Source organism: Poecilia mexicana, unplaced genomic scaffold, assembly GCF_051168715.1.
Source record: "Poecilia mexicana isolate PSO_F unplaced genomic scaffold, ASM5116871v1 scaffold_21, whole genome shotgun sequence".
NCBI lineage: Eukaryota > Metazoa > Chordata > Actinopteri > Cyprinodontiformes > Poeciliidae > Poecilia > Poecilia mexicana.
Window position 1 is genome coordinate 16,450,383 of NW_028263390.1, and position 23,011 is coordinate 16,473,393.

The 23,011-nt window shown below is 39.3% G+C and overlaps 1 protein-coding gene across 1 annotated transcript; it reads left to right on the forward strand.

Annotated features, from left to right (window-relative positions):
• Positions 1-208: 208 nt before the first annotated feature.
• Positions 209-19,227, forward strand: tagapb (T cell activation RhoGTPase activating protein b). The gene is made up of 14 exons (XM_088002271.1): positions 209-302; positions 3,027-3,112; positions 9,366-9,631; positions 11,884-12,057; positions 14,169-14,210; positions 14,558-14,645; positions 14,748-14,801; positions 15,120-15,189; positions 15,447-15,598; positions 15,708-15,869; positions 16,138-16,247; positions 16,598-16,784; positions 16,986-17,067; positions 17,409-19,227. Exons 1-14 carry the CDS (start codon positions 209-211, stop codon positions 18,557-18,559), a joined length of 2,718 nt encoding a protein of 905 aa, XP_087858397.1. The 3' UTR covers positions 18,560-19,227.
• The last annotated feature ends 3,784 nt before the right edge of the window (positions 19,228-23,011 follow it).

Genomic DNA, 23,011 nt, shown 5'->3' on the forward strand with positions numbered 1-23,011 from the left:
ATACTTTTCCCCGATGGTTTTCTCGAGATAACGAGTCCCAGTGGTTGTGGGAATGGATGGTTGTGCTATACATTTGAACACACCAATCATCCGGCAGTAAGTAAAAGAGGAGCCATTTGAATGTTCTGCAAGCGCCTATATTTCACATGTTTTGAACCAATATATGTGACCCCGATTGTTCAAACATGTCACCCTCATTAGCCTGGAAATGGGGACAAGTGGGAAGGCCCTAATGGGATGCATGACGATCTCATTATGGGACGAAGCTGCCTCACTGGAGCGTAACATCCCAGGCTGGGATGGTGGGTGTTGGTGCAGGAGGGGAGATGTTGGAGTGTTGAGACTGGGACTGCAGCACCATGAGGTCCGCCACAGAAAGCCCCCCTCTCCTGCTTTTGTTTGCCAGGCAAGCCTCCTTTGTTTAAACCCTCATTAGCAGCACTCAATAGAGAAAGTTCTGCAGAACGGGGGCCGTCGGTTTGCAGCAACTCTCCTGGTTTCTTGCAGAGCTGATCCTCCATTACTTTGCAAAGTGACAACGGACCTCAAACAGCTCAGGACAGCATGGACCTTACAGATTATGGAGCCGCAGCCATGAGGAGGGGGAGTTATGATGATGCAGCTGCTTCAATGCACCCTGTGAGTATTGATCCAAAATCTAGAGCCAACTTCTGCTTGTTCTGAAATCACAAACAATGGTCTGTACTGGTGACTTCTGTTGTTGTATAGCCAGAACTATTTAAATGTTTCCCATTTAACATTAGCAGACAGGAAGCATGAATTTAATCTATTAAATTTATTGGCTTCCCTTATGATTCCTTGAAAGTTAATGTAACCGAAGTAGTTTTTCAATTCATACTTTACACTTTTTCATTAATAGTTTTCAAGTCCCATGAGATTCATAAGCATGATTTGGACAGCAGGGCCGAGCGCAAATCGTGACACCGCAGCTGTCTCTCGATTTGGAACACCTTTCAAACAGGACATATAAGTGAAACAGATGATTTTCACTCATCTTTAGTCATTAAAACTTGGTTAAATCTACAAGAAAAATCCTTTTTTTTTTTTTTTTTTACTATTGCAAATTTAAATGACTCGGCTGGGGCTTTTTCTGGACCTGTGTGCTTCGCCCAGATGGGACTGAGATTCCACTATGGTGGAGGACCTGTGATGCTGTGGGCCTTGTCTTCCAAAGTCCATGGGAGCCTCATTTAACATAGCATAAATATTAGAAGATTTACAGTAAAAGTTATTGGGTCCCTCAGTAGTACAGTTTTCCAAAATATAACAACAATAGTTCACCAGATATAAAATGAATCTTCTTCTAGCTGCACTGCGGTAATAAAAGATGTGCCAAATCGTGATTAGTAGATTACTAATTAATTTGTTAAAAACTTCCCCAAAATACTCATAAATGTTATACTGAAATAAAATGTACTGTGTGAGATTATGCATTTCCTTTGGAAACCATACCAAGCATTATTTTTTTTTATCTGTCTGCTGTTTAGGTGGCCTTCATACAGACTCTTTAATTTTGAAAGATTGTTATTAAATATATGCATGTTAAAAATATTTAGATGAAGTGTGGGAAAGCCACATTAAAATATTTTTTTTTCTATTAAAAGATGGAGATAGATAAAAAAATGATTAGAGTAGCAAAAGGACTTTAAACTGTTTTGTTTTTATTTTTTTAAATAACCAACAGAATAAGTAACAAAAATATTTTACTTGGCTTTCAGTGGAAACTCCCACCCCAATTTCGTAATTTTTATTTGTTAAAAATTAATTAATATTTCTGCAAATTAAAGTTAAACTACACTTTGTACCTCATTCTACCTTTAGGGGGCGCAGTGAGGCACTTGACTGTTTTTTCCGTCTTCCTTGGGGGAATACAAAAAGTATTATTAATTAAAAGTTTAATATCTCCCTTTAGTTTTACACAAGTATGCCGAAAGCTTCAAAGCTCACAGTGAGGTTCATTCACAGCCAGAGATGCTGCGGCAGGTGTGTTCCCAGGTCACCGCAGTCCCTTCATGTCCTTCACTTTGCCCCGCATGTGGCAGCGGGGCCCGGGCTGCAGACGGAGACCCTTTTATTTAGAACTCCAGTTCCTGTTTGTTTGTGTTTTGCTGTGTTTTCCTTCAGCGTCTATTATGCTTCACCTAATTACTCAGTGCAGCAATTAGAGCACAAAAGCAGCCAGCATGAAAACGCTTCTTGTTTTGGATAAAACACACACAAACAAAAGCTCAAACTTGTGTTTGAGTCTGTTAGGAAAAACTAAGACATGGTTAAAACCTTTATTTTACTGACTGTGTCATTACTCTTAGTTTAAACCTGGCTTGCATAAAGGTGGACTTTCTTTCAAAGGGCAACAGTTGTGACGCTTATTCTGAACATGATTTGGAAAAAAGATAAATGCCAGTTATAAGAGTTTTGTTGTAATTTTAAAAGTCACTTTTTCTATTTTTAGGTATTGAAATAAAGAAAAACCTGGAACTTATTAAAAATACCACAGATGTATTTTCTTCTGTGGGATGTTGAGATTTGTGGAAAATGATATAAATATAAAAAAGGTTCTAAAAAGCTTCCTCTGTTGTGGAAATTCAATGCAGTTATTCCATGAGAAAATAAAAATGAATAAAAAAAAACGTGTCTGTTATTATATCTGTATTCAAAAGCTTTAGTTGGTTCTTTCTCATTTTTTAATCAAAAACCACTGTAGACGATCTAAAGAGCCACTTGTGGCTCTGGAGTCTCAGCTTACAGATTCCAACTCTAGTTTATCATGTAGATTTGTTTTAACTCATATTAAAAGAGAGAAAACATCTTATTTTATTTCATATAGAATATATTCATGTGTTTTTTTCATTTTATGATCAAATCATGTTTAATTTAATTTAATCAATCTCTCTTAGTCAAACAAACATTTTCATCCAGAATCTTTATTAGGAAGTCACCAAAGTCTTTTCCTGTCATAAAGCTGCCATGCCTAAATTAACCTTTAACCTCCGTTTCTTTTTCAGCACTTCAGACATTTGGCGCAGAGGCGGCGCTCTGCTCCATCCCTGGTCTTTGGGAAGGCCCTTGGGATGCCCTGGTCGCCTATCAGGTGCGAATCATTTATCTGAAGCCGTTGCGACACGTAAACACGTGAAGGTGCATTCACACACGTGAACTAAGCTTCTGAACTTCAGATAGCGATAGAGTCTCCCTCGATTTGTGCTACTGTTGGTTCTCACGGTATCTTGCATGTTGTAACTGTGTAAGAGTCGAATTGAAAGCTGAAATACAGTTGATAATAAAGATAGATAAGAGAAACTAGGTTTCTAACAAAAAAACTATCAATGTAGTCAAAAGCTAAACTAAAGGTTAAACCACCTGCTTTTCTTACTAATTCTATTATTAGTAAAGTTTCAAATGCCAACATATGTCACCACATTTGCTTAGTCTGCGGATGTTTTTTTACCAACGAACCTTAATCTTCCACCTAATACTGATTCATAAAACGAAACTGGTCAAAATACCTTGAACATAATGGAGCAGTTGAAAGGCATTTATTTCCGACGTATTTACAAAAACACATTTCCTGCAGTTTCCTTCTGAAGTTCCGACGAAGGTCAAAATCACAAAACGGCTGCAATCATTGGCACGAACTAATACTTTTAAAACCAGATATAAACAGTGGGGAAAGTCAGTCAAATTATATATTAGACTGAAATATATACAAATAATATCTTCTCAAACTTCTACCAGTTTTGTGAAGAGTATTAGTCATAATTTCCTAAAATAATCCCAGGGAATGATGCTGCCACTCCTGTACTTCAAAGTTGGTGACTCTTTTCCTGTTTCCCTCCAAATGTTACAACAGTTTTTATGGCCAAACACTTAAATTTTGGTTTCAGACCATAAGCCATATATTTAGAAGTTAATGTTTGCAAACCCTAAGCTACCTTTTTATGTTTCCTGTGGAGTCATGGCTTCTTTCTCTCTGAGTGGCCTTTCAGTCCATGATGATACAACACTTAGCTTGATACGATGTTAGACAAGAAGAAAAGATTATAAAAATGTTTCTGTTAATATTTCTCCAAAATGAATTGGTCATAGGTCCAAAATATTAACATTGATACAAGAATAACACAAAACACTCCACAGTAATCCTTTAATTTGCATGTTTGAAGAGCTTCTTGTGATACTTTAGCCCAGTAAGAAGAACCGTGTTCTAGTTTAGGTGTCAGACTTCAGAAAGCAGAGCTGTCTCAAAACTTTGAGACCAACGAGATAAGAGACCATTAACAGTTTTTTTTTATTATTAATCTAAATGATTAATTCTGTGCTGATGATATCCATAATTTTCTCTGAGGTGTGGTGATTTTAAAATGTAACTACTCGACACTAATGCTTAGAAGAGATTCGTCACTGAATACGTTTTACTTATTTATCTTTTCGTAACTAAAAGAAGCGAAAACCAGTTTCTGTCCGTTTCACAGTTGCATGAAACGATTTCTTGACCTATCACGTAAAAACAAATTTAATAAAAGTTCCTGGTTGCAATCTAAAAAAAAATGTGAGAAAGTTTAAAGGTTATGAGTACTTTTGAAGCTACTCTACTTCTTCGCAAGCAGGTTTCTGTTTGACTCATCTGTGTTTGCTTCCTGTTTGCATTTGTTTATTACCTCTGTTTTTTGTGTTGCTTCATGGTTTGTTTTGTAGTTAATTGCATTTTTAGTGTCACAGAAGTAAGCATTTGCTTACATTGTAAGAAACTTCATACAATGCAGTATTACACAATGCAGAACTGTTTATTAGTCGCTGCTAAACACGAGTAATAAAGCTGCCAAATATCTGCATCTTTCTCAATATCAAACACACACAATTGACTTTAAAGCCTACTTTGTACATTTAGTAAGACACATTTTACTTTTAATAGTATTAGAATACTACAGAAACATAAAAATGTCCCCACACAAACAGGTGGCAGCACTCAATCTGAAAGTCACGCAGAGCAAACAGAGAAAGAAGCACACTTCCTGTCCCCCCTGAACCCACCATGTGTGACACCTGCGACTTGCCACCATGTTTACCACTCGGCACAGCCAGGCCGGCCTCAAACACAGATGTCCCCAGAGGGGTTTTACCCACAAACGTTTTGAAACGATACCTTCAAACTACTCTTAAACTTTCCTCTCCGCCAGTTTTATGTGTCGACAGGATCTGAGTGATTTAACAACATTTGTTTGTTACGGTTTCAGTTCGCGCTTGGATTTCTATGATTCAAGCCATTTGAATGTGGCAAACAAATACAGTAATTATTAGAAAAAACCTGTAAATTGTTATAAATTTTTTTTTGTACATAAAAGTTTCCTGAAGAAGTTTGTAGTTTAGATGTCAAACTCATTTTCATTTTGGGCAATATAAAGATCACAAATCTCAAAGGACCGGTTTTGGTAGAAAATATTGATAAAACTACCCATATTAAAAAATAACTATCTCTGCATTCGATGAGCTCCTCTTAAAGTTAAATAATATTTTCACATATGTAATTTGGCATTATACAGATAAAACTGATTTGATTTGATTGATAAAACAATATTTAAGACACAAATGTTATTTGAAGGTTCTAAGTATGTCACCTTTATAGATCCCCTAAAATAAAATTAAAGCTTTAGTCTTACTTTAGGAAATACGTTTAACTTCTGTACCCTGTTTTGATGTTTTGATAGAACAGTAAAAGTCAAGAAAATCCACCATGACACCTTCTGCCTACTTTAAATCTTGTTAAGTCACACATGTGGGCTCTGTATCGACCCATCTTGTTTATCAAACGTTTAACCTTTCCAAGCCGTCATCATCAGGGGGCTGCGCGGAGACCCCCGCGGTGGTGGGTGACTTCTTCAGCGCAAAGGAGACAAATGTCAGACACAACCCACCCTTACAAGACCAGCCAGTCAGTCAAAGCTCAGACATTCGACATCATGGAGAGGGGCGGGCTGTGGGTGTTAGTTTCACTCTGGTGGGTACGCCACTGACGTACACATGCTGAGGTTAAACACAGTTTTTATTCTTCCGTTTTTTTACTACTATACAATGTTACAAGTGAAAAGCGCTGTCTTTAACGTAAAACAAACATTTAACAAAAAAGCTATGAATTACAATTTTATATCTAAGTAATAATTAAAAAGCTTTGTCCATGAGACAAAGAAATGCAGTTGAATCCTTGATGTTTTGGTGTGAAAAATTATGACCTCATTTAAAAAAATTTTTTCCAATTCAACCTCAAAAAGCAAGCAAACTCAGCTTCGTATTGACAATACCACAGCTTTTGCTTTTCTTTTTTTTTTTTATGTTGTTTATTTTAGAGTACCAAAAACTCTCACACTGTTTTATTTGTCTGAGTGTTATGAGTCATCGATCGTAGGCCACAGAGAAAATGCAGGGAAACCACCTCCGTGGAAGCGATTTGAATTTCTGCTCCTAACCAAGAGGCAGTGGGATGAGCGAACACCAAAGCTGGTTTCACACTCGCTCAACACAAACCAGTTTGATCTCCGCCTCAACTAGCTTAGACACAAACATCAACAAAAGTGACTTTCCTGGATTCGGTTAATCACTTAAGCCAACTTTTCCGTAACAAATATGATCCATTTGTTTATCACATTTGACAATCTTATTCATGTGTTTAATGGAAAATGGTTGCTAGTTTGTTTTTTTTTCACACAGAGGGAAAATGAACCCCTTTGAAGTTCAGCTGCACCTTTGTGTGTTGCTTCCTGATACCTACAGAGTCTTTCCTTCCCTGAGTAGGCAGTTTAGTTTTAATGTACACACACAACTTCATCTATGTGAATTAGAATGTCATTAAGACGTTTATTTCAGTAACTCGATTAAAAAAATGAACTGAATCCTATAGAGTAACTCCACACAGAGTGACATATTTCTAATATTTCTGGTAATTTTGATGTTTATGGATTACAGCCGAGAATAAATACAAAGTTCAGTTTTGTGGAAAACTAAATTAGGCCATAAGACCAATAAAATTTGTTTTAAAAATTATGTAAAAATAGCAACCTAGTGAAAAGTATGTGCTTGCAATTTTTTGTCTGTGTTCTTTTTCCATAAATTACTGCTTTGGTGTGGTGCGTCTCGTGCATATTTTCTGTGGGATTTAGGTCAGATGAGTCAGGTCGCAAACAAAGCATAGTGACACCATGGCCTTTAAAGTGAGTATTGTTACTGTTGTGTGGGTAGATGCCAAGACCTGCTGAAAACCTGCTGATTTTCCAAAAATTAAATCCAAAATTTACCTGAAAAGAGGACTTCGGACCACAGAGCAATTACACTTTTTCTCCTCAGTTCATGTAAGTTGCTTCTAACGTTGTCTCTCATTCAGTCTAGTCTGTATGAATCTCTCACAAACTCTTGAATCAGCATTGCTACAAGATTCAAAGGATGCCACTTTACGTGTCGATGGGCATTTTTTTCTTCCACTTAACGTTCCCATGATATTCTTGGGTACACAGCAATAAACACTTAAAGTCAACACACTGAATGTAACAGAAAGTTATCTTTTTGAGTTGAATTTCAATTGTAGAGTACGTTACTCAGGTGAATTATTAAACTTTTTAATGATCTCCTAAAGCATCGAGTGAACTGACTTTTATTAGGATGTGTCTGTAACTCCCCACAACAAATTAAAATTTGCCCTCATCTGTTTCTGCTCAGACAACCGGTTAGAGGAAGTTGAAATATTTTGAAGTGCCTTTGAAATATGAGCACTGTACGTGTCAAAGTTTAATATAAAAGCTTGTATATAGAGAACGTAGCTGCATTAACAGTTTGTTTCACGCTTTTGCTTTAAAAGCCTGAGTTTCAAAACAGCAAAACTTTTTTTAAACCTTATAACTTTATGTAAAGCACAACCACAAGTACATTTTTCAAAATTATAAAAATGAACAACTATCACACTCAACATTTTAATGTGCATGGCTGAATAGCTACCTAAAATTAAGCTGCTGATTGTACCCTACAAGTCGCAACTATAATTGGTTCAGCATTTTGCAACCATATAAACTAAGTGAGCTGCCTATCACTACAGTTCTACAGTATTTAAAGACTCCGCTGGGCATTTGTACCACCGACAGAGCTGTGAAAAGTATTTGACACCTTAGAGCTTTACTGTGTGTTTAACTTACATGTTTCAGATCATAAAACTTATAATGTGTCCTGAAACAGCAAAGCTGCCCCAGAAGGTCATGATGGCAATATAACAACTGTTGGTGTGACTTTTTTGTTGTTGTTAAACCCCAAATGCAAAGGGTGTTTCACAAAAACAAAGGTAATGTTCTTGTCTTTCCATTAAGCAGAACAATTTCTCAGAAGTTTGGAGCATCATCACAATATATTTTAGTCTTTGTTAAGATTAGTTTCTATAATACATAAAATGTGACATTGAAGTAAAACAGAAGTAGACAGTAAGGGGGGAAATGCTTTTTTCACAGAGGAGCTAGTTGGGGGCAGTGTCAGCATTATAGTTAGCTAGGCTAACTATTATTGTCTTTATTAGGACAAACAATTTTAAACTGTTGCAAATGTTGCATAAAATACCAATTTGTGTTGTCCAGAAAAACTACAATTCCAATCTGTGACATTTTAAAATAAAATGTAAAGAATAAAGCCAAAAATGTTAACATGTCTGCTTGTTAGCCTGTTAGCTTATCAACCCAACAGTCACTTTTGTTGTGATGTTTTGCTAACAGAGCAATAAGGTTTTTCAAAGCATCAGCATAATAATTACAATAGCTATATTACCTCTAGTAGTCAACATGAATGCTTTTACATAAATAGAGAATAACTAAGTCAGTTAAAATGTTAATTATATGTCATAAGTGAATACAGGTCTTTTTATATTTTTGTGCTGTTTTATAAAGGGTTTTGGTTTTCTCCTGCTCGCCACTAGAAGTTTTATACAGCACTTCAAATCAAAGAGAACCATATAAGATCATCCTGTAATTGAATACATTTCATTTACAATTAAATTATGAAACGCTTTGATGCTAATAATCGATTCCAGTATTGTTCTTCAAATTCTCTACAACCAGAACTCTCTACAGTATATGACTATTTGAGGTTTTTACTACTCGAGACATCGAGGCATGAATAAAAAACAAACCAACAATAATAAGATATAGAAAGCAGGAAGTGTCCACAACTTTTCTGGACTTACCCTTTTTACACTTGCTGTTTCAAACTGATACTAACCTAGACCATCTGCTTTGTTTTTCTAACGATGACCTTTACAAATGTATTAATTTGAATAAGGTGATTTCCCAGCAGTTTAAGGATTTGAACTTCTCTTTCCATTAAAGGCAGGATCTAGGAAACAGCCTTCATTCTTCTGGAGTCTGTTTGGCCTGGTGAGGCTGAGAATCACTCATGCTTTGGTGTGTGTCCTCTGCCTCAGGGAAGAGGCTCCCTGCTGGGTGTCTGTTGAACAGAGTCCATTTGTCCTCGGTTTGACCAGCGAGAACGGTGAACTGCTGCTGGACGAATGCGTCCAAGTCACTGAGGGGACAAAGACGAAGGAGCGACACCTGTTTCTTTTCACTGATGTCCTCATCTTCGCAAAACTAAAGTAAGTTTTCCCTACATTCCTATGGATATATCGTTTGGATTAATCTGGAACAACAAGTTGAGTGTAGTTGATTTATAGGCTTAGAGTTTTTTTTTTTCTTCTTCTTCTTCTTTTTGACGGGCTTTCTGTTGAAAATGCCACGTGTTTGTTACAGAGTAAAAATAGGGAAGCAGAAACAAACTGTGTATTTTTGAACTGCATGCTTGGACTGTTGGGGAATCTCCCAGCAACGTAGTGCAGTCACACTGAGTTTACATTAATAGAAAAAGAAAGCAGGGTGCTTCCCTGTGAGAGACGTTATTAGATGGGGAAATCAAAGGTATTCCCTTGAAAAATTTGTTTTTCTCAAATGCCTATTTCAAACTATAAGTAACTTTTATCTGCTTTTAATTTAAGCCAAAGTGCCGATACAGGTACAACATAAATTAACTCTAGTAAAAAGTATCATCTAGCTTTTTTAACCCACAGAACTACTTTAAAACAAACCTTAACAACTTTCACTGTAATTTGTCTCACAGCTCAGCTTAGATCCGATCTGTTTGTAAAAGTCGGTGGAAGTTTTATAGCTTTTGAGTGGGAGGATTTTCACAGTCATCTCTGTACCACAACCTACCCACTGTTCCTGTAGGTATGCACAGCTGGGACAACAGCACGCTACAGTAAACCTGTTCATGAACACCAAATACTTCCACAGATGACTTTGCGCATCATTACTCATTTTTCAGATTTCTTTTGGAGAGACTGCCAGTTGTTTGGTCACGTGATAAAGTTGTTTGCTGTGTCTGGCTTTAGACACTTTACTTTCAAATTTTTCGATGATTACTTTAGTTGGGGAAAAGATGGTTGGAAAACAGCTTTGGATCATTCGCTGTTACAGTTGAAGATGCAAAACCCAATTGGAAAATTGTACAAGGCTTTTTGTTTATATACCACTGAGAATTTCTACCTACACACACAATCACATACAGCTCTGGAAAAAATAAAGAGACCACTGCAGTGAACACTATTGAAAACCTCATGGTTATTCCACCAAATATAGATGTGTGAACTCTTCCTGAGTGAAAACATCAGTATTGTTGTTTCTAAATGAATATGAACTTGTTTTCTTTGCATTATTCGAGGTCTGAAAGCACTGCATCTTTTTCTTTATTTTGACCATTTCTCATTTTCTGCAAATAAATGTTAAATTTGTCAGCAGTTCATGGAATAAAAGAACAATGTTCATTTTATTCAAACATATACTTATAAAATGTAGGTATATGTTAATATTAAGTGGTCTCTTAATTTTTACCAGAGCTGTATGTGTGTAGAAAATTTGATTTCAAATGGGATTTAAATTTTTTTTTTTAGAATTGTTAATTGCTTATATAAGTTTGATGCTCTGTGAGAGACTGGCGACCTGTCCAAGGTGAATCCCGCCTCTCGCCCGGAACGTTAGCTGGAGATAGACACCAGCAACCCTTCCGACCCCACTAAGGGGCAAGGATGTACAGAAAATGGATGGATGGATGGATGGATGGATGGATGGATGGATGGATGGAAGTTTAAAAATGGCACCCACCTATGTATGTGCCACCTAAGGCTGCATCATTCACACCAATCCTGTTTAGTTCACTTTAATCAAACTCTGGCTCGTTTGCATGAAAGTCCAGTTTGTTTGGAGAGGTGTGAATGTGTAATCGAACTCTGATCTCTGGTTTGCCTACAAACCTAGGTCTCGGTTCTGTTGGTATGTGAATGCAAAGCGGACCAGAGAGCACTTCAAAAGCAGGAAGTGAACTATAGTTCAGGATATTCTAGTTAAATTTAACCAAAATAAGCGTGCGAGTCTGGAGCCAAAGGGAGAAATGGCTCACGGTCATAAGGATGCTGTTTTGTTGGGTGTTTCACTCAAATATCAGCCTGTTGGTTTTAGAGCACACGTAGTGAACTGCACATATAGGGAAATTCATTGAAATGTCAAGAACAAATGTAATCTAAAACATCATTTCTCTGTTTCAACAGTGAACAATAAACAGTGGATGGTTTGGAAAGTAAACCTCTTTGAAACACTCGTCAACAACAAAACTCTTCAAAACAAAACTATTTTCTGATCATTTTGTTTACAAAGTCTAAAAGAAAAGTCAATAAATAAGATAGAAATTTATGGAACTGAGACTTGTACCACATGGACACCAAACACAGACATAAATAGAAATCAGAAAAATGATTTAGCTCTCTTATTGCTTCTCTTTTCGGTTCTGCTGGAACAGGTCAACAGCCAGCTACCGCCTAAAGCAAAGAGTGAACTTGGAGGACGTTTGGCTTTGTGACTTTGAGGAGGAAGAGGAAGAAGAGGAGGACGACAGTGGGACAGCGGGGGACGTTGATCCCAGGCTGACTCTTGTCCTGGCTTGGGCTCTCACTTTTTGTATCGTGTGTTTTCGGTGAGAGGTCAAACACACAGCACTTGACTCACACACAAACAGCTGCATGTAAGAAGGTTGATTCACAAGTGTCTCAAGCAGGATCATGCATTTGTGTAGCAATGAGTATCTTCATGTGATCATTACTTCATCCATGCAGTTTTCAACACTTTTTAAGCAAGCAGGAATAATGAACCCATGGTTATTCTTTCTTTTAAAGTGAAAGGATATTTGGTTTTTAAAACTTTTCCCTGAAAAGTGTGACAGGTGTATCTGTTGTGGTGCGTTCACACCAAACGCGTTTTGTGCGTTACATTCAAAGTCTCTTTGAAGGCGCATCGAGGGCGCGTAAGGTGCATCAGTAAGACACGCAGGATGCGTCAGATGCGTCAAAATTGCTCTGGTTGTTGTCTCACTTTGCCGGCCAGTTTGTCAGACGCTCTAAACGCTCCCAAGGCTCCAAATAGCGCCACACTGGACAAGCGAAACATCGACGCGCCTCCACATAGACTTTGAATGTAGACCAGAGACGCCTGATGCGTGAAATGTGTTTGGTGTGAATGCACCATTAGGGTATTCTACGGCTATTCTACGCCAGCTTTGAACATCTAGACTGACATTTTACCCATTAGTGTTAGCAGAATAACTCAAGATGCGACGCATTCTCAATTGGATTTCATTCTGGGCTTTGACTTTAATAGCTCTATCTGTATGTTTAAAAATCTATTATGTATATCTCAAATTTAGCCAGGTTTTATACTTTCGTTTGGGTCTGTACTGGTTCCAAAAAATAGCCTAAGCGCTTAAGAAAATCACCGAGATGTTTTTGGCAACAAAAAGTTTATTTTCTTGGTGTCTGGAAAATGACCCCTGTGAAAACCTCCCGAATATAACTTCACAAATCAGCAGGCACTGCCCATCACCTAGCAACCGCACTGAATTCCAGACCGTCACCTAGCAACCCAGGTGGAGCTCCTGCACATTTAGTTAGCTACACTTACCGCTGTATGCGCTGTGCAATGTCTGCTGAAAATTACAAGCATTTTGTTGTTGACTTACCATACAGAAACCACTTTGTACTTTCTTATTGGTTGTGCAGGTGTGTATGTGACAAAATATGAAAATGTGAAATGGGAATGAAAACCTTTTGAAATTCTGTGTAAAAGATGTTTTTCCTCAAAATGTCTTGCAAATCTTTAACTGAGAATATGTGCACATATTCAGTAGTAGAATGGTCATATGATGTGTGGCCTTTCAGAAAACGAGGAAGTACCAAAAAGAAAGTTGGTCTGGAGCATCACAAGACAAAAACTCTACAACAAAAATAGGAAGTTTGGACATCGCCGCAAAGCACGTCTCCGTCTGAGGGAATTAACGGCAGAGGCTGGCAAGAAATGCAGGCCTTTACTGTAAGGATGAAGTGCAGGAAAAACCTTACTCATCCTTCGTAGTCAAGACTTTGTGATTGGCTAAAAAGGATTGAAAGTGTATTTTTCCCTGCTGTGAATTTCTGATCACTAAAGCTGCACCAGATGACAAATTGCTCATTTGTGGTGCTTAGTGACTCCCACGTTTCTCGCAAAGTCATCATAATCGAACACTGGGACTGTGTTTTTCACCCATTTTTGTATTCCAAGAAACTGATTAATACCCAAGTGGGTTTTGAGTTGTTGTGTTTAAAGATGAGAACACTTCTCTTTTTGTCTGACTGGACTTGAGTTGTGATTCACCTTGTGAAGGTTTCACATTTGCTTTGATTTGGAGGCTTAGATAAACAGCGTGTCGCCATTTTAACAGACAAAACACGAGTGCCGGCCGGTATATCTGATGTTTCAATCCCGAAACCTCACAGGTGAGCACGTGGGTACGCGTATTTGGGTCGCCATCCTGTTTCCACTGGTGGACAAAGCCACCGCAGCGCTGCACGTCTATGAGGAAGTGGAAGGTGTCTGAATGGGGCATGCCGTGACGCTGCTTCCTCTCCCCATGACTGAGATACACTTTCCACCAGAGTTGTTAAAAGACGCATTGGGTGCGCGGCTCGTCTCATTCCTCCCACTGTCAGTCGAGAAGCGTGTTGGAGTCGCTCTGTGGATTTAGTAACTCATACCATGCTGTTTTCTCGCCCACAGCTCGCCTGAGGTGAAAGAACGCTGGTCAGATACTCTTCACAGGTGAGGTCAATATTTAATCCTTTTTACCAAATTTTCATATTTTACATATTTTCTGACTACTGGTGCAGCTAAATGTTAAGATCAGGTGGACTGTTGAGTTGAAGCTAAAAATTAATTCATCAAATTCCTGAATGAAGGTTTTGGTTATTATAAACATAGAAACTCATAAGGATTCACTGTTTAAACTCTTAACACCAAGCTTTAATTTTCTATTTTAAAGAATATATATATATATATATATATATATATATATATATATATATATATATATATATATATATTTAGAGCAGATCTTGATGGAAACGTGCAGCATTTTGAACAATTTTTTGTATTTATCGCCATTGCAGAAAAATTAGAGACGCAATAACGAGGACTGGTTGTGCTTCTTCCTCACCCCCGGACGTCCTCATGAAGGTGTTGAGTGGCAGCATCGCTGTAAGTCTGCACTGCCACGTTAAACTGGAACTCCACTGAATAAAAATTCAAGCTTACAGTTAAACAATTACACTTCTCATAACATCTTTCTTTTGGTTACAGACTAAAACTCTAACAGGAGGTGGCATGGAGCAAATAATTGTGCTTACACCGGAGGTAGGTCAAAAGATAAACTTATTGTGATCAAAAATGTGTTTTTTTGTGTATGTATATATAAATATGCAAGTGTAGATATGTGCAGGATGTACAGTACGACTTGATATTGTTGCAAAAATCTGATAAGGAGATGGGAGGTGACTGCTTATGCCTCTGGTTACATAACCTTTGATCATTCATTTCATTTTGGACATGTTGCTAAGTGCTATGTGGTTAAAATTGAAAAAGAGTCCCCGATTCTTCTGCTTTTGCTCTTGCGTGCTCATGTTCCTCTTCCATGTTCATCACCACATCTCTTTTCCTTTATTATGTTTCCAGGGTGATGCGAAGAGCTGCGCTTTGTCAAAGCAGTTGAACAATCAAGAGGAGCGACTGACACAATCCTCTGGTGAGTTTGAACAATTTTTGCACACGTCTTCCTCTGTGTGTCTCTCTCTCGCGCGTGCGGTGGCTATGGTGCAGGTCTCTGCCACCGTGCAGAGGGGGAGGGCCCATTAGGTTTGAAAAATTAACCGCAGAGTCGAAAAAAAAGGAAAATCTAGCGCCTGCTTTGGTTGAACAAAACAAACTTTTGTTTGCACTGCGTTTGTCTCAGTCATGTGATGTGTTACCAGATTATGCTAACGGTGCATTTGTCGTCTTCAGAAACCAAATGGAACCTGGTGAGGAACAAGATGAAGCTCAGGAGGACTTCCAGCAAGGCATCCCACGCAAATAAAGGAACCAAGAATCAGCTGTTTGGGCAGCCACTTAGCAACATCTGCCCAGATGACTACTCGCTTCCCAAACCCATCACAGTAAGTTTATTTTGAAATGTTGGAAATACAAAAATCTTTTATCCCATGTTTCTGAACAGCAAACACCTACTTTGCTGCATGTTTACTCACTGCATCTTGCTCCCATCAGGACCTGCTGCTGTTGCTGAGGAAGATGGGCCCGTCTACGGAGGGAGTGTTTCGGAAGCCGTGCAACACCCGGCTGATGAAGGACCTCAGGGAGCAGCTGGATAACGGCACAGACGTGGACCTGGAGAGTCAGCAGGTCCATCTGCTGGTCGGACTGCTCAAAGTGAGTAACACAGAACACACTGGCATTCTTAAGATTAAATCGCCTTTTTTTTTTTTTCTTTTACAACTAGAAATATCATTGGTTTGCAAAAAAACCCCACATTGCTACAACAATTTACCGCACCAGCTGCTATCTGTTTTCCATCATAGCTGCCTTAAACATTAAAGAAACCATCTGTACTATGAAGGATCTTAAACCATCTTAGAATTATTATTTTTTTTTTTTTTACTGTTCCTGCAGCTCATCCCTATTTATTTTATTTTTGCAGTGTTTCCTGAAAGAACTTCCCCACAGCCTGCTCAGGTCTGACCTTTACAACAGGTGGACAGCAGCTCTGGACCATGAAGACACCGAGCAGCGAACTCTGGAAATCAGAAGGTGAGTAAAGCTACACCCACTCCCAACTGGTCTGCCCAGAGACATTTTTATCACCTGCATCCTCTTTTCAATGGAAGATGTGGTATTTATATGTGGAAGGACATCTTTTGTGTTTTTTTTTTATTTTTATTTTTATCAATGCTTATGTGGTTAACAGCGGACAAAGGGTTTTCTGAGCGGAGTTTTTTTCTGCAGAATATCCCCACTGTCCTCCATCTGTAGGCCGTACAGAAGCCACTTCTTCTTTCTGTGTCTGATCAGTTTAAAAAAGGGAACAAACTCTGAGCAACTTGAAGACCGCCAAACTTATCTCCTTCCTGTTCTTTTTCTCTTCCTTCCTCCGCTGCCAGGGTATTCGATGATCTTCCGGGGCCCAACAAACTCCTCCTGCAGTACCTGGTCTGCCTCTTCCACTGCATCCTGGAGAGCTCGGACACCAACAAGATGGACGCCTCCAATCTGGCGGTGTGCATCGGCCCCACACTGCTGCAGCTGGATGGCACGCCGCTGGACGTGCAGAGGGAAAAGATGCAGAAGGTAGAAACTCTTGAGATGAATTTGCTCTCTCACTTTTTCTGCTTTGAAGCTTTGTGGTTAGCTGTGCAGAAAACCTCATGAGTTTTCACAAGCCAGATCACACTTGCAAGGGACTCTTTCCTCTAGATTATTGTGTAGAAACGAAATTATGTTCTGTCTGGATTGTTTTACAGTCTTTTTCCTCTCTTTATTTTCCTGCAGGCCACAGAACTAACTCAGTTCCTGATTGAGAACTGCGTGATTCTTGGAGAAAATATTCCATGCTTGCTGGATACAGATGAAGGTAATTAAAGACTAATTCATAAATTAGGGTCCAAAGCATGGCCTTTGAAATTCTTTTGTTTGGCAATGGTTTGCCAACAAAATATAAAATCATTGATGATTCAAAACATTGGGAAATTCTCTGTTTTTCTTTTAACAGTGAAGTCATTTTCATGTTTTGGATCTTTAATGATATACATATGATATACAAATAAACAAACTTTTGCATGAATTTTGTGGGCCACCAGTTGTTCAAATTTGTCAGTTTTGGTCCCAGGGTCATGGACACATTTTCTCTAGAGACTAAAGCAACACATACACTGTATCTATTTGTGTTAACTGTGTCTCTTTCCCACCACGTAGACTCCCTTTCCTCGGTCCACCACGACTCTGCGTACGACAGCACTGACCCGGATGGCGATGGAGAGGCGGGAGAGAAGAGAAGCTCCACAGATGGAGGCCGTGGCTCGTCTTCTTCGTATTCATCCCTCAGTCCCAGCATAACCACCCCGTCCTGGCAGTCTGACGCCGCCTTCGACAACAAGGCTCCCTTCAACCGCCGCTGCTCTGAGCCCATCCTCCTCCTCCCGGAGAGTCTGGAGAACCTGTGCAGCCACGCCAGGAGCCACGACGACTGCTCCATGCAGCGGGACGACTTCGACAGCCAGCCGCTGAAAAAGCAGATCTCAGACGACTCCTTCTTGCTGAAAAGCCGCGGTGGAGCCAGCTCGGTTTTGTCTTTCCCCAAACTGAGCTGCAGCTCCAACATGGATCCGCTGCCCTACATGGGCAAGGACTGCTCCTGTTCTTCCCTGGAGAGCACCGCCTCGAACCAGTCGGAGAGCTCCGTCTTCACCAGTTCCCCCATGGGCTCGCCAAGGAGTTCCAAGAAGGACAACAGTCAGGCTTTGGTGACGACGAACGGCAAGCTGGACATTCCCAAGCCGATTTCAGAGGAGAAGAGGCGATCGCAGTCCATGAGGGTGGCCTCAAAGGTCCTGATGAGAACCAGGAGCTTGGGTGCCTTCAGCAGAAGCAGCCTAAAGAAGGACGCTCCGAAGGAAAACCCCTTCCCAGAGACTCTTCAGGAGGATTCGCAGAGTGAAGCAGATCCCTCCGCCGACGTTGTGCTCAAGCCACGCCCTCTGTCCGCCATCGAAGTGTTCAAGCAGGTGGACAGCAGGCTGCCCTCCAGGCCTCCATCGTATGAGCAGGCAGTGCAGAACATAGCGCCCCCGCCGCATTACGGCTCCATGACCGTACAGGACGCCATAACGCAGATCAGGAGGTCCCGCCCTTCCTCTATGAACTATGACCTTCCAGTCAGAGAGTGCTCATACAACCAGGACTGCTTCTCTCAAACGGCACAGGACACAATCGTGGAGCGGCGGCAGCCGTTTCGCCAGAGGGCGATGTCCGAGTCGGTCTCCAAGGGCCAGCATGAGATGGTGTCCCGGAGATGCAGCCAGCCAGTGTTTGAGGAATTTTCGTATGCAAAGGAGTCTTACGTTTGAAAATACTAAAAACGTTCCTCTAAAGTAGAAATAATTTAGTTGAAATTGAGTGAAGCTAAGGCAAAGAGTTTGTTTCCTTCTGTCCCAGATTTGGTCACAGTTTTTGTATAGTTGCACTTCCAATGATGCCAGCATGTTTGGCACTATCTCTATGCATTGTAAATATGCTTGCAGCACAGTTTTTGTACAGAAAAGTTTATTTTTCACCTTTTTGTTTGAATGAATGTCAGTGATGTGCCTCCTGTGAAGATGGACATCCCCAGTAGTACTATTAAAGTACAAACATTACATTATATGTAGTTACCATGATAGATATTTAGTCTATCGCCTTGTGAAGCTATGAACACAGTTTGCTGTGGATGAAATATGCTATGAGTTTCTATGTTTGGTGTGTTTTATGTGCAACACATGAAATCAAGCACGGTCCATTTTTCTTTCTTGTTTTGCTTTTTGTGAATGCACTTCACTTTTCACAGTCTTCCTCTTCCACTACACTAAAGCACTTTTAACCACGACTAGTTATGCTTTTCCTATTTGTATGCTAAATTGTAAATAGGTTTACACACCAGCAGATACAAATGTCTGATATTTGTAAAGCCCAAATAATATAAATGGTTCTAGATGACTCTGTTAGAAAATAAAATAAAAATAAAGTATAAAAAAATAAAGTAAGTCTTGGCTGTCTTTTTAAGAGCTCTTTTTGATTTAAATAAACGGAGGCCTCATTTGTCGCATCCTAAGCTCATTAGCAGCAGAATTAATGAAAAAAAAAAAAGCGACGCAAATAACTTGCTGGGCTCCACTTCCTTTTACTTGATGTGTTGCATAATAACAGCAGCCAGCCTTATTGAGAGAACAGCATGTTCTGGCACACGCTGCCTGCTAAAACTGATAGAAACCAGACAGCGTCACATGGACGGATTTGGTTTTTCTGCGAACTGCTGTTCCTCTTCTCTGTGACGGGGCGATGGGCTGATGCCACCGCTTCTTCCTTCCTTTCTAAAACATATTTAACACAGCTTCCTTCCTTAAGAAGTTGATTTAATTCATTGCATTGTTGCATCTGATTGAGAAAGAGGAGGCCTTTGCAAACTGTTTAAGCTGGATGTTAATATAGCAAACTAGTACATAAAATATTCGATAACAATTGAAAGAGGAAGGTCTTTCAACGCATTAAGCATCATAAAAGTCAAACATTGCAAAGTAAATTCGCACCATCTTCATCTTAGACCTTCCTTTAACATGTCTGAATTTGAGAAAACCAATGTAAACAGAAACAGAAACTGGATCTTGCTTTAAGAAATGATAAATGCTAGTGGAAAAAAGCATCATGAGTTGCAGCATTGACAACAGAAGTCATTACAAGTTGAAAACAATCCTCAGGTCAGGTCATAATATGAATCATACGTCTATTTAAACATGCACACCTAAGTTACTAAAAAGCAAACATGTTTGTGCATCTGCGATGAATCTTGCGCAAGATCTTCGTCACAAATAACTTGTGGTTAGATAATGGATTGTTTTCAAACTCTAAACACCGACAATAATGGGTCACATGATGCTAGAGATTCAGACAGACAAAACAAACTCATGAAAGATTTCACATGAGAAAGCATCTGTTGAGATTGAAGAAACTACTTCAGAAACTACTACTTGTGGAGGACCCATCGTCTTCAAGGAGGAAATGTGGCCGGAAGAAAATCCTGAATGACTGTGCTTTGTGATCCCTTAAATAACAGGGAAAAAAGGCTTCAATTTAAGCATAAAGATTGGACTCTGGAGCAATGGAAGAAGGTCATACGGTCTGATGAGTGCAGATTTACCCAGAGTTCCGGAGTGATGAGGGCACCAGGGTAAGAAGAGAGGTGGGTGAAGTGATTACCCATCATGCCTAGTGAGGGCTGATCTGGGGTTGCTGCAGTTGGTCAGGTCTCGGTTCAGTATGTGTTCCAGAACGAGGTCAGCTCACTATCAACATACAATGACCCTGATGACACAGGCACATCCCAAGATGACGATGCCAGAATTAATCAGGCTCAAATTATAAACGAGTTGTTCAGGGAGCATGAGACATTCATTTTGTGAATGTGACAGATTCGGTTTGTCCTCAGAAGCTGGGATTTCTGGCTTCCAAGTTGAGGAAGCCAGTATTTTTCCAAGTACTTCATGTGTGAGTAAATATCTTTACAGATTAAATACGGCTGTGCTGTTTATAAATAGCTATCTGAACTTTTAAATATTAACATGGAGAGAAATATATTCTTATCAGCTTGTATTGCTAATAGTAGTTATCCTGGCAACTTAGCATGACATTGCAGTAAAACACATCTTGGACACGCTTTGCACAGCACCAAGGCTTTTCATAATGCCAGTTACATGACTTTAGATCTGATCCATCTAAGCTCTTATGGTGTCCTAACACCTTTGGGATCTTGGTTTGAGGTTATGATCACTAACCACTTGTCTGAAAGGCTGTCAGATATCAAAGTTTTTTATTACACCCATCCTTCCCTTTTCTGTTCCCGCTAAGGAGGCTCAGTGGGGCGAGAGGCGGGTTGGACAAGTTGCCAGTCCAACAGGACAACACAAGTCAATGAACCATGCAAAACACAGTGAAAAAAAGAGAACGGAGCTCCATATTAAAAGAAATTCATTACAATGAACACAAATTTACTTTAAGTTTGTTTACATTGACGACTAAATAAACTTAATAAATTAACCTGGATAAAGTTAATTTGATGACTTGTTGTGACCAATTAACACTTTTTTTTAAATGTTGGAAATGCAGTCATTTTTTTTCAGTGCACTCATACCGAAGGACATGTTTGAGTGTTCACTTAACCCCCAACCGTAGTGTTTTTGGGCTGTGGGAGGAAGTCAGAGTACCCAGACAGAACCCACACATGCACAATGAGAACATGCGAGCTTCACAAAGAAAGACCCTAAATGCCTAAACACACATTGGGGTGATAATTTATTAAGCCAGGCGATTGGCTGATTTAAAAGCAATTGAACAGATGTGCCTATGTGTGTATTTTTAAGTTGCTGTTTTCTCATATTTTTGGACATTTTTGATCATTTCTTTTTGTCTTTTGCTTATGAAAAACAGCTGAATCGACCTGACAATCGAACATCGACCCGTAGTTTTGTTCTGCGTTTTAATATTTTATCCTTTGCTCCTCTCAATGTGAGCCAGTGAGCACGTGTTTATTAACAGGCTACCTTTGATGTGGGAGCCATAATGACCGTGTCCAGCAGCTCTTGACAGCGAGCTTTGTCACGGCTCAGCTTACTGTGACCGCTTGTCGATAATGAAGGCAGGAGAAGTACACACTGTGTCATGAGTGCTCGGGGTGATGAACTGCTCAATAATCAGCGGTGTGAACATGTCCTGCAGTAAATATTGTAGAGACAACGCTCATGTGAAGTGTGGGTTCAGCAAAATAAATGGGGACACGGTGTTGACGAAGGTAATTGGGGCACAAGGACTTTGGCAGATTTCTTATGCTGTGTTGCAATAGAAATGTTGTTAAGCCAATAGATCATATCATAAAAAACGCAGCACATGATCTACAATTTTTACCCTTGGAAGTAATTGTATTTTCTCCATGCAGCACCTCCCTTGCTTGGATTGAACGATCATTTCTGCTTGTTTTATCAAAGATATTTGCAAAGTGGCTTGTTTGCAAAGACGTTGTATTCTTGCTCCTTCTTGGTGACATCAGCTAAGGTGAAGATTCAAAGAAAGTGTAAAGATCTGTAAGTTTCACATGGAGAAAAATAAAAACCCACAAGTAGAAGATTCAAGCAAGAAAAACAAAGTTACCATAATTTCCAGACAATTGAGTGCACTAAGTTTGAAAAGAAAAAAAAAACATGAAGGCCCAACTTGTCAATAAGCCACAGTTGTTTAAGTTGCACCATGAGATATTTACACTGATATAACTTTTAATAAAATACATACATTAAATATTTTTCCCAAACATTGCCTAGAACATAGCTGCTCCAAAATAGGAAAAAAACATAAATAAATGCAGTGGCCTACCATGAAAAGTCATTGATTGCTTTCTTCATCTTCCTCCTGTGCAGTAAAACCACTAATGTGTTCTTCTGTGACAGATTTCGTTCAAACCCATCGGTAAAACCTTTGCATTAGCCTCATCACAGCGTTCAAAGCTTGTAAAGAACAGTAATGGAAATCACTGTAGCTTTTTATTAATGTAAGGACTTAATACCTGACTGCTGATGTCTTCATTTCTGAACTGTGAGAAGCACACACATCTGAACTTGTTAAATTTCAAAAATATTTTCACTTTGGGTGTTCAATCACCTGATTTCTCTCACCTGAATCTACTGTCATCCTACCCTCATCCCTCAGTATTTAGGCTCAACACTTTAATTTGTTCTTTCACAGATTCCTTCAGTAACATGACCAGTAACTCCACCCTGTTA